Here is an 11459-nt window from a genome sequence, read left to right as displayed (position 1 = left end):
TTGCTGGGCAGTTCAGCCCTGACCTCCGAATAGTAAAGACCTGTTAAAGTTATTCTTGTGGTCTGTGTCCAGTGATTTATAATAAGCTTAACTGGGACACACAGACTTAACAGGTCTCACCCGCATCCCTCATGCTAGGCCGTGAGCTCATGCTGCCCCTTGGCAGGCTCCGCCCCTCGCTAGCTCAGAGCCCTGCTCCACCGGCTCAAGCCACAGTCGCTAGACAGCAGGAGAAGATGAAACTCCGCTTTGACCAGTCGAAGAGGGCCAAGGCGCCCAACATCTCAGTCTCCGATTGGGTCAGAGTCCGCAGGCCTCACCGCAATAATAAGATGGCGTCATTCTGGTCCTCCCCTCTCCAAATCAGCCGCCAACTTGGACCAGCCACTTTCTGCCTCACTGACGGCTCTCGGTGGCATGCCAGCCGCCTTCGGAAGGTGCCAGCACCCCCTGATGCGGGATTATATGGACCTAATCCCCAAGCCTTACCCCCAGAGTGGCGGGATGCACATGTGACTCAGCCAGCCAACCCCCAAGCAGATGTTGTGCCTCAGCCTGCTCCTCAGCAGTCCCCACTTCGGCCTGCTCTTCACCAGTCCACACCTCGGCCTGTTCGTACGCGTTCTCGCCCTGGCCACCTACAGGACTTTGTCACTACATTTCATGTTTGAAATTCTGTGAGGGGGGAGGAAATGTTATGTCTGACATTGGTGATAGGTACTCGATTACCTTGGCCTGAGCACATGGAGTTTGATAGTGCTGTTATCATTGTATTGTGTATAGGTATTCGATTGCTTGTGCCTGGAAGTGAGTGTGTGTGTGGCAGCCATGATAAAAGCACCATGAACTGAACTCTGCTGACGGTCTCTGGATTATCTTTGAAAACGCAACAGCGTCACCGGCACAAGTGGAAACCCCTTTCACTCGACGTAGCCGGGCAAAGGAAACGGGGGCTGATCGAGCGGTTCGAGCGAGGCGGAGGCAGCCGACTGGAGTTATACCGTCAGCCTTCCCTGGCCGTGCAAGGAGGAGCAGCGCGGAGCCCAACCACGTCAACCTGCGTGTGTTTAACTCGATCTGTTTACAGGCTGGTTAATGCTAAGCTGCTTGCTAAACAAGAGGCCTGATGAACCGTGCCAGATACCTGGGACAACACCAAAAAAAACAATCGCGGCGATGTTAAAGGAACTGTTATCTGTCAAATAACTCCATTGATTCGATAACAAAATAACTCCATTGATTAGTTCGTGCCAGGGCTCTCCGTATTTACACCGATATTGCTGGAAAGTTATTCATTAATCAACCTGACCTGCAAAGTCTCTTCCCCGTGCAAGTCCAAGTGGAGAAAGACACACCGGAGGGATTAGGATGAGGACGGCCAGGACCTTTGATTTGTGCCTGCTCCTCTTCCTCGTGAGTGCTTCGCAAGGTAAGTTACTTTTTCAACTCCCAACTAAGAGGAAGACAAGCCTTTAACTGCCGGCAGCACCTCGACGGGCCGTGGGCGCTGGTAACGCGCTGAGTGCAGCAGCTGTGTTGCGCACAGCAAGATCCCGCGATTGCTTAACTTGTTTCCGGGCTGGCATTGGCGGAAGGGGAGAATTGGCTGGTTACGCCACCTCCTTAAAACTCCCTGCCCTTACGTAGAATTACATCGAATGTACGGCACAGAAACAGGCCATTCGACCCAACATCCCCCCATCAGCATGACCTTCTATTCCTTTCTCCCTCAGCCTCCCCGTGAATTCGCCTCAACCACTCCATGTAGCAGCGAGTTCCACATTCCCACCACTCTCTGGGTAAAGAAGTTTCTCCTGAATTCCCTTTTTGGATTTATTAGTGACTCTCTTATATTGATGGCCCCTAGTTCTGGTCTCCCCCACAAGTGGAAACATCGGCCCAGAAATTCGGGTCTCCACGGGTGAGTCCGCACGGGGTACTCACCCGTAGGCCCAATGGAAATGCCGGTTTCGTGCATGCACTGCGCATGCGCAGGAAACCGGCACTTCCGTTCCCCTGAAAGAAGGGGTTCAGAAGGTGGAACACGTGCGCAGGAGAGGCAGCGCGTGCGCATCGAACTTACGTGTTTTTTTCCAGGTTTTCCCGGGAGGGTAAGTCTCCAGAAGTTACACTTTTAAAAAGCAGTCGTAAGGCCTGCTTTTCACAAGGTAAGTGGTGAATTAATTAAAATTAAAACATTTTTTCCACAGGTTTATTATTTTTAAATACTTTAAAGAAAAGTAAGTTTATTTTTAGCCCCGTTAGAAAATGTAATTAATTTCTTCAAAAATTTAAATTATTCTTTAAAATAGTTATTTCATGTAATTTATAGTTAATTTTTAAAATGTGATTTTTTAAAATCTATTTGAAGACTTAGTGATGTTTTGGGGCTTATAGTATTTATAGGCCTGTCAAACTTATGAATGCAGATTCCCTGCTCCGATTGGCTCTCCATGGCCCACGTGATCCCAGGGGACGCATCGAACTAACTGCGCCCCTGGGATACGCAAGCACTGCACGCCGGCAGTTGGAGGAGGCCCAGGATCGGAATCACACGGGGGCCCGCAGCTCAACGGCCGGCGCGCTAGGTAAGTGCAGGTCGGAGGCTTGCACCCGCGGGAAGCCCCCGACCCGAATTTCTGGGCCATCTTCTCTACATCTACCTTTCATAATCTTAAAGACCTCAATCAGGTCACCCCTCAGCCCTCTCTCTTTTCCGGAGAAAAGAGCCCCAGCCTGTTCAGTCTTTCCTGATAGGGATTAACCTCTCAGTTCTGGTATCATTCTTGCAAATCTTTTCTGCACCTCCTCCAGTACCTCTACCATGCTCCTTCAACTAGTGGCTGTGAGATTCTTAACAGCCCTCCGAGTGGGATCAGTATCTCAGTTCAGGCACGAAACCTCCTGACAATGCAGCAACTCAGTATCGCTCTACCTACCCCTGCAACGTTCTCTATTCATACCCCTCAATACCAACTCTCCACCTCGATCTACCTACTGCGCCCCCCACACCACTCAATACACACTCTCCCCCTCGCTCTACCAGTCCACACCCCCTCAATACACACTCTCCCCCTCGCTCTACCTAGCCCCCCCACACCCCTCAATACACACTATCCCCCTCGCTCTACCTAGCCCCCCCACACCCCTCAATACACACTATCCCCCTCGCTCTACCTAGCCCCCCCACACCCCTCAATACACACTATCCCCCTCGCTCTACCCGTCCCCCCCAGACCCCTCAATACACACTATCCCCCTCGCTCTACCAGTCCACACCACCCTCAATACACACTCTCCCCCTCTCTCTACCTACCCCACCCCACACCCCTAATGTAGATAAATGTGAAGTTATCCACTTTGGTAGAAAAAACAGAAAGGCAGAGTATTTCCTAAATGGTGAAAGGTTGGGGAATGCAGATGCTCAAGGCGACTTGGATGTTCTTGTTCTTGGTAAAGGGGCCTTTAGGGACAAGTGACCAAAATATGATTGAATTCTACCCCCCCGCCGCACCCCTCAATACACACTCTCCCCCTCGCTCTACCCCCCACACCCCTCAATACACACTCTCCCCCTCGCTCTACCTCCCACACCCCTCAACACACACACTCCCCCTCACTCTCCCCCCACACCCCACAACACACACTCTCCCCATCGCTCTACCTACCTCTCCCCCACACCCCCGCAATACACACTCTCCTCTCTCGCGACTCAATATCATCCGTGTGCCTGTGAGTGAGGTGTGTGTGTGTGTCTGGTGTGGTGTGTGTGCGTGAGTGTGAGTGTGAGTGTGTGTGATTGTGTGTGAGTGTGTGTGTGTGGTGTGTGTGTATGTGTGTGTGAGTGTGTGTGTGAGTGTGCATGAGTGTGTGAGTGTGTGTGTGTTTGGTGTGTGGTGTGTGTGAGTGAGTGTGAGTGATTTGAGTGTGAGTGTGAGTGAGCATGTGTGTGTGGTGTGTGTGCGTGAGTGTGAGTATGTGAGTGTGTGTGAGTGTGTGTGAATGTGTGGTGTGTGTGCATGAGTGTGCATGAGTGTGAGTGTGTGTGAGTGAGTGTGATTGTGTGAGTGTGTGTGCGTGAGTGTGTGTGTGTATGTAAGTGTGTGTGTGTGGAGTGTGTGAGTTTGTGTGTGAGTGTGCATGTGGTGTGTGTGCATGAGTGTGAGTTTGTGAGTGTGTGTAAGTGTGCATGAGTGTGTGTGTGAGTGTGAGTGTGTGCGTGAGTGAGTGTGAGTGTGAGTGTGTGAGTGAGTGTGAGTGTGTGTGTGGTGTATGTGTATGAGAGTGAGTGTGAGTGTGTGAGTGAGTGAGTGTGTGAGTGAGTGTGAGTGTGTGTGGGTGGTGTGTGTGCGTGAGTGAGTGTGAGTGTGTGTGTGGTGTGTGTGCATGAGTGTGAGTGTGTGAGTGTGAGTGCATGTGAGTGTGTGTGTGGTGTGTGTGCGTGAGTGTGAGTGTGTGAGTGTGAGTGCGTGTGAGTGTGTGTGTGGTGTGTGTGCGTGAGTGTGAGTGTGTGAGTGTGAGTGCATGTGAGTGTGTGTGTGGTGTGTGTGTGTGAGTGTGAGTGTGAGTGCATGTGAGTGTGTGTGTGGTGTATGTGAGTGTCTGTGGTGTGTGTGTGTGACTGTGTATGTGTGTGTGTGTGTGGTGTGTGTGTGTGAGTGTGTGTGGTGTATGTGAGTGTCTGTGGTGTGTGTGTGTGTGAGTGTGTATGTGCATGTGTGTGGTGTGTGTGTGTGAGTGTGTGTGGTGTATGTGAGTGTCTGTGGTGTATGTGAGTGTGTATGTGTGGTGTATGTGAGTGTCTGTGGTGTGTGTGTGTGAGTGTGAGTGTGTGTGTGTGTGTGTTTGTGAGTGTGAGTGTGTGTGTACGTGAGTGTATGTGGTGTATGTGTGTGAGTGTGTATGTGTGGTGTATGTGAGTGTCTGTGGTGTGTGTGTGTGAGTGTGTATGTTTGTGTGTGCGTGAGTGTATGTGTGGTGTATGTGTGTGAGTGTGTGTGGTGTATGTGTGTGTCTGTGGTGTGTGTGCGTGAGTGTATGTGTGGTGTGTGTGTGTGAGTGTGTGTGGTGTATGTGTGTGAGTGTGTGTGGTGTGAGTGTGTGTGGTGTGTGTGTGTTGTGTGTGTGTGAGTGTGTGTGGTGTGTGTGGTGTGTGTGCGTGAGTGTATGTGTGGTGTGTGTGTGTGAGTGTGTGTGGTGTGTGTGTGTGTTGTGTGTGTGTGTGAGTGTGTATGTGTGTGTGTGCGCAGCACACGTGCCCCTCTGGCCTACTCTTGCTCCCATGCTCTCACGTAGAAAGTTGACCATGGGGTCACTCCAGGAATCAAGACAACAAATAATTTTTTTTTAAAGTCCCAATTCTACCCATTTTGAGATTTAGCAGGCGTCAACTCCTGAGCTGGTGTCATTTACTCTCCGATTTCTACCCCCCTGACTTTAGGTGACAATGAAGACGATGGGACAAGTTGTGATCCCAATGTGTCGATCGCTGGCGGTACAATCACACTGTCCAAAGGTCTGGCGGTGGGCAGCGTTCTGAAGTACATTTGTCCCCTGGGCTTTTTTCCGTATCCAACCTCAAGCCGGAGATGCAGGAGTAACGGCCAATGGAGCTCAATGAGAAATTCTCAGCGACACATCACTGAAAATGCAGAGTGCAGAGGTGAAAGTCTCCATTTTCTTTCTCCGTGGCTCCCACCAGCTTTCGGCGATCGATAGAATATTTACTTCACACGGTTAAATGAGTAGAGAATATATGGTGCAAAGGAGAGCCATGGGGTGGATTTGTAAGGGTTATGGAGGCAAGCACAGCAGCCAAGCAACGTTCGTGCCACACAAGTGCCAGGCAATGACCATCGCCAACAAGAGAGAGTCTAGCCAGCTCCTCCTCACATTCAGCAGCATCACCATCGTCGAAAGCCCCACCATTATTTTTTGTTATTCAGTCACGGGATGTGGGCGTCGCTGGCAAGGCCGGCATTTATTGCCCATCCCTAGTTGCCCTTGAGAAGGTGGTGGTGAGCCACCTCCTTGAACCGCTGCAGTCCGTGTGGTGAAGGTGCTCCTGACGTAATAAAACTCACTACACACTTGGTTTGAGTATAAAGCAAGGCTTTAATCAACTTGTTTCAGAACATGGAGGTCTAGTTGTACTTCACTAGTTCCTTGTCTTTACAAAATGTCCCTGGAAAGCTGGGGCCAACGCCCGAGTATTTATACTCCTTGGACGGCGCCACCAGCTGGCCGTCCAGTGTTATTTCATAGGTAGCTTCTCGATGATGAGATTTATGACGGCAGCACGGTGGCTTAGTGGTTAGCACTGTTGCCTCACAGCACCAGGGACCCGGGTTCAAATCCGGCCTGTCTGTCTGTGTGGTGTTTGCACATTCTCCCCGTGTTTGCGTGGGTTTCCTCCGGGTGCTCCGGTTTCCTCCCACAGTCCAAAGATGTGCGGGTTAGGTTGATTGGCCATGATAAAAAAATTGGCCCTTAGTGTTAGGGGGGATTAAATACGTGGGGTTACGGGGTTACAGGGATAGGGCTTGGGTGGGATGGCTGTCGGTGTAGGGACCGGGTGCTAGGGTTTGGATGATCAGCCATGATCTCGTTGAATGGTGGAGCAGGCTCGAAGGGCCGAATGGCCTACTCCTGCTCCTATCTTCTATGTTTCCCATGGTGCTGTTAGGTAGGGAGTTCCAGGATTTTGACCCAGCGACGATGAAGTCCAAGTCAGGATGGTGTGTGACTTGGAGGGGAACTTGGAGGTGGTGGTGTTCCCATGCGCCTGCTGCCCTTGTCCTTCTAGGTGGAAGAGGTCGCGGGTTTGGGAGGTGCTGCCGAAGAAGCCTTGGCGAGTTGCTGCAGTGCATCTTGTAGATGGTACACACTGCAGCCACGGTACGCCGGTGGTGGAGGGAGTGAATGTTTAAGGTGGATGGGGTGCCAATCAAGTGGGCTGCTTTGTCCTGAATGGTGTCGAGCTTCTTGAGTAATGTTGGAACTGCGCTCATCCAGGCAAATGGAGAGTAATCCATTAACATCCTGGGAGTGGCCTTTTACCAGAAACTCAACTGGACCAGCCACATAAATTCTGTGGCAACAAGAGCGGGTCTCACCTCCTAACTCCCCAAAGCCTTTCCACCATCTACAAGGCGCAAGTAAGGAGTGTGATGGAATACTCTCCACTTGCCTGGATGAGTGCAGCTCCAAAAACACTCAAGAAGCTCGACACCATCCAGGACAAAGCAGCCCGCTTGATTGGCACCCCATCCACCACCTTCAACATTCACTCCCTCCACCACCGGCGCACCGTGGCTGCAGTGTGTACCATCTAAAAGATGCACTGCAGCAACTCGCCAAGGCTTCTTCGGCAGCCGGTAGATAGGGTGGGTACTGTTGAGGGGGATGACTCACCAGAGGAAGGCAGCAGCAGCCAACTTCCTGGCACCGGGGGTGTTGCTGCTGCTCAGGAAGGGAGGAAAAAGAGTGGGAGAGCAATAGTGGTAGGGGATTCTATCGTAAGGGGAACAGATAGACGGTTCTGTGGCCGTAGACGTGACTCCAGGATGGTTTGTTGCCTCCCTGGTGCCAGGGTCAAGGATGTCACTGAACGGCTGCAGGGCATTCTGAAGGGGGCGGGTGAACAGGCAGAGGTCGTGGTTCACATTGGGACCAACGACATAGGTAGGAAGAGGGATGAGGTCCTGCAACAAGAATTTAGGGAGCTAGGTAGCAGATTAAAGAGCAGGACCTCAAAGGTTGTAATCTCTGGATTACTCCCGGTGCCACGTGCTAGTGAGTATAGGAATAGGAGGATAGAGCAGATGAATGCGTGGCTAAAGAGTTGGTGCAGGAGGGAGGGCTTTAGTTTCCTGGATCACTGGGCCTGCTTCTGGGAAAGGTGGGACTTGTACAAGTCGGACGGGTTGCACCTGAACCACAGCGGGACAAATATCCCTGCGGGGAGGTTTGCTAGCACTGTTCGGGGGGGTTTAAACTAAAATGGCAGGGGGTTGGGAACCTGAGCAGGGAGACAGAGGAAAGGAAAACAGGGATAAAAGCAAAAGATAGGAAGGAGAAAAACAAAAGTGGCAGTCAGAGAAATCAACGGTTTAAATCAAACGTGGCCACAGTAAATAATAATTCTAATAGGTCTAAGAACGTTAAAAAAACAAGGCTGAAGGCTTTGGCCTAGAAATTCACTTTGGGGCGGCCAGCTCGCTCACGCCCAAAAGTTAGCGCTGGGCGGGGAGCCATTAGCGATCGTCAGATATTCAGTGTTTGTGCCCCAATTCGGAACCGGGCGCTATACCAGGGTGTGCCCGCCTCCGCTTGGGGCGCTGACACTGAATTTCAGCGCTTTTGGCGCCGCTGCGCCAGCCGCTGCGGAGCGGCAGGCTGCGGTACTGCAGGCCTCCTCCTCTTAAGGGGGAGCTGCCTGCAACGGGGAGATCGCCGCTGGAGAGTGCCGGCAAATGAGCCCGGCACCACGGAGAAGTGCCAGGTTCGCGGAAAGCAGCCAGCAATGCCGCGGGGGGGGGGGGGTGGAGGAGGCCGGGGAAGGAGGTGCGGGCAGGCGGCCGCCGAAAAAGCAGCCGGCCGCACCTTCCCCTTTAAAGCGCCCCACTAAGGCTACAGCACGGCCCCGTTTTCTGGTCGCTGTTTGCGGCCGCTTCGGAGGAGGCGGCCGCTACTAAATTTGGGGATAGGGCCGGTTTCGGGGCGGAACCGGGGCACTGCGCACACCGATGATGTCATCGGTGCCGGCGCAGCGCTAACGACTACCGCCGCCAATACCGCTGCGCTGAATATCAGCGCAAACTCATTTTTGGCGCAGAAGCCCTCTTTAGGCGGTAACTGGCCGCAAAGCTGGCAGCGCCTTAATGAATTTCTAGGCCTTTGTGTCTTAATGCGAGGAGCATTTGTAATAAGGTGGATGAATTGGCTGCACAAATAGAGGTAAACGAATACGATTTGGTTGGGATTACAGAAACGTGGCTCAAGGATGGCCAAGACTGGGAACTCAACATCCAGGGGTATTCGATATTCAGGAAAGATAGGCAAAAAGGAAAGGGAGGTGGGGTAGCATTACTGGTTAAAGAAGGGATTAATACAATTGTAATGAAGGATATTAGCTCTGATGATGTGGAATCTGTATGGGTAGAATTGAGAAATACTAAGGGGAAAAAAACATTAGTGGGAGTGGTATATAGACCTCCAAACAGTAAGGTGGAGGTTGGGGATGGCATTAAAAGGGAAATTAAAGAAGCGTGCAATAAGGGCACAGCAGTCATCATGGGTGACTTTAATCTACATATAGATTGGGCCAACCAAATTAGTAACAATACTGTGGAGGAGGAATTCCTGGAGTGTTTACGGGATGGTTTCCTGGACCAATATGTCGAGGAACCAACCAGAGATCAGGCCATCTTAGACTGGGTATTATGTAACGAGAAAGGATTAATTAGCAATCTTGTTGTACGAGGCCCCTTGGGTCGGAGCGATCATAATATGATCGAATTCTTCATTAAGATGGAGAATGAAGTAGTTGACTCAGAGACAAGGGTCCTCAATTTAAATAAAGGAAACTATGATGGTCTGAGGAGCGAGTTGGGTAGGATTGAGTGGGGAATGGCGCTCAAAGGGTTGATGGTGGATAGGCAATGGCAAACATTCAAAGACCGAATGGATGAGCTACAGAATTTGTTCATCCCAGTTTGGCATAAAAATAAAACAAAAAAGGTGACTCAGCCGTGGCTAACAAGGGAAATTAGGGATAGCATAAGATCCAAGGAGAGGACATATAAATTGGCTACAAAAAGCAATAATCCTGAGGATTGGGAGCAGTTTAGGAGCCAACAAAGGAGGACAAAGGGATTAATTAAGAAAGGGAAAATAGAATATGAGAGTAAGCTTGCAGGGAACATAAAAACTGACTGTAAAAGCTTTTATAGATATGTGAAGAGAAAAAGATTAGTGAAGTCAAGCGTAGGTCCCTTACAGTCAGAATCAGGGGAATTTATAATGGGAAACAAGGAAATGGCAGACCAACTAAATACATACTTTGGTTCTGTCTTCACAAAGGAGGACACAAATAACCTCCCAGAGATGCCGGGGAACATAGGGTCTGATGAAAGAGAGGAACTGAAAGAAATCAGTATTTGTAGGAAAATGGTGTTAGGAAAATTGATGGGACTGAAGGCCGATAAATCCCCAGGGCCTGATGGTCTACATCCCAGGGTACTTAAGGAAGTGGCCCTAGAGATAGTAGATGCATTACTGGTCATCTTCCATAACTCGATAGACTCTGGAATGGTACCCATGGATTGGAGGGTAGCTAACGTTACCCCCTATTCAAAAAAGGTGGTAGAGAAAAAGCGGGGAATTATAGACCGGTAAGACTGACATCGGTAGTGGGGAAAATGCTAGAGTCTATTATAAAAGATGTAATAGCAGAGCACTTGGAAAGCGGTGACAGGATCGGACAAAGTCAACATGGATTTACAAAAGGTAAATCATGCTTGACTAATCTACTGGAATTTTTTGAGGATGTAACTGGTAAAATAGATAAGGGAGAACCAGTGGATGTGGTGTATTTGGACTTTCAGAAGGCTTTCGATAAGGTCCCACACAAGAGATTAGCGTGCAAAATTAAGGCACATGGGATTGGGGGCAAGGTATTGACTTGAATAGAGAACTGGTTGGCGGACAGAAAGCAAAGAGTTGGAATAAACGGGTCGTTTTCCGAGTGGCAGGCAGTGACTAGTGGGGTACCGCAAGGATCGGTCCTAGGACCCCAGCTGTTCACAATATATATTAATGATCTGGACGAGGGAATTGGATGTAATATCTCCAAATTTGCAGACGACACAAAGCTGGGCGGGAGGGTAAGCTGCGAGGAGGATGTCGGGAAACTCCAGTACGATTTGGACAGGTTGGGTGATTGGGCAGAAACATGGCAAATGCACTATAATGTGGATAAATGTGAGGTTATCCACTTTGGTGGCAAAAACAGGAAGGCAGATTATTATTTGAATGGCAATAGATTGGGAGAAGGGGAAGTGCAAAGAGACCTGGGTGTCCTTGTGCACCAGTCGCTGAAGGTAAGCATGCAGGTGCAGCAGGCGGTTAAGAAGGCAAATGGTATGTTGGCCTTCGTAGCAAGAGGGTTCGAGTACAGGAACAAGGATGTCTTGCTACAGTTGTACAGGGCCTTGGTGAGACCGCACCTTGAGTATTGTGTGCAGTTTTGGTCACCTTACCTGAGGAAGGACGTTCTTGCCATGGAGGGAGTGCAGCGAAGATTCACCAGGCTGATACCTGGGATGGCAGGAATGACGTATGAGGAGAGATTGTGTCGATTGGGCTTATACTCACTGGAGTTTAGAAGATTGAGAGGGGATCTCATCGAAACCTATAAAATTCTGTCAGGTCTGGACAGACTAGATGCAGGAAGGATG

The 11459-nt window shown here is 50.3% G+C and overlaps 1 protein-coding gene across 2 annotated transcripts in view; it reads left to right on the top strand.

The window, feature by feature from the left end:
- Positions 1 to 826: 826 nt before the first annotated feature.
- LOC147096438 (complement factor B-like) overlaps positions 827 to 11459 on the top strand; it is a 78271-nt gene continuing 67638 nt past the window's right edge. The window contains exons 1-3 of one of the 2 annotated variants that reach the window (XM_085975211.1): positions 827 to 1429; positions 2430 to 2588; positions 5441 to 5662. In XM_085975211.1, the coding sequence (XP_085831337.1) occupies positions 1369 to 1429; positions 2430 to 2588; positions 5441 to 5662 (442 nt within the window). In that variant the 5' untranslated portion in view covers positions 827 to 1368. The remainder of the gene's footprint in view (positions 1430 to 2429; positions 2589 to 5440; positions 5663 to 11459) is intronic. The other variant, XM_085975212.1, reaches the window with a different exon arrangement.

This window comes from Somniosus microcephalus, unplaced genomic scaffold, assembly GCF_052327205.1.
Source record: "Somniosus microcephalus isolate GS21.2 unplaced genomic scaffold, FLI_Smic_1.0 unresolved_chr1, whole genome shotgun sequence".
Lineage (NCBI taxonomy): Eukaryota > Metazoa > Chordata > Chondrichthyes > Squaliformes > Somniosidae > Somniosus > Somniosus microcephalus.
The sequence above is the reverse complement of the archived record's forward strand: the minus strand, read 5'-3'. Positions and strand labels throughout refer to the sequence as shown.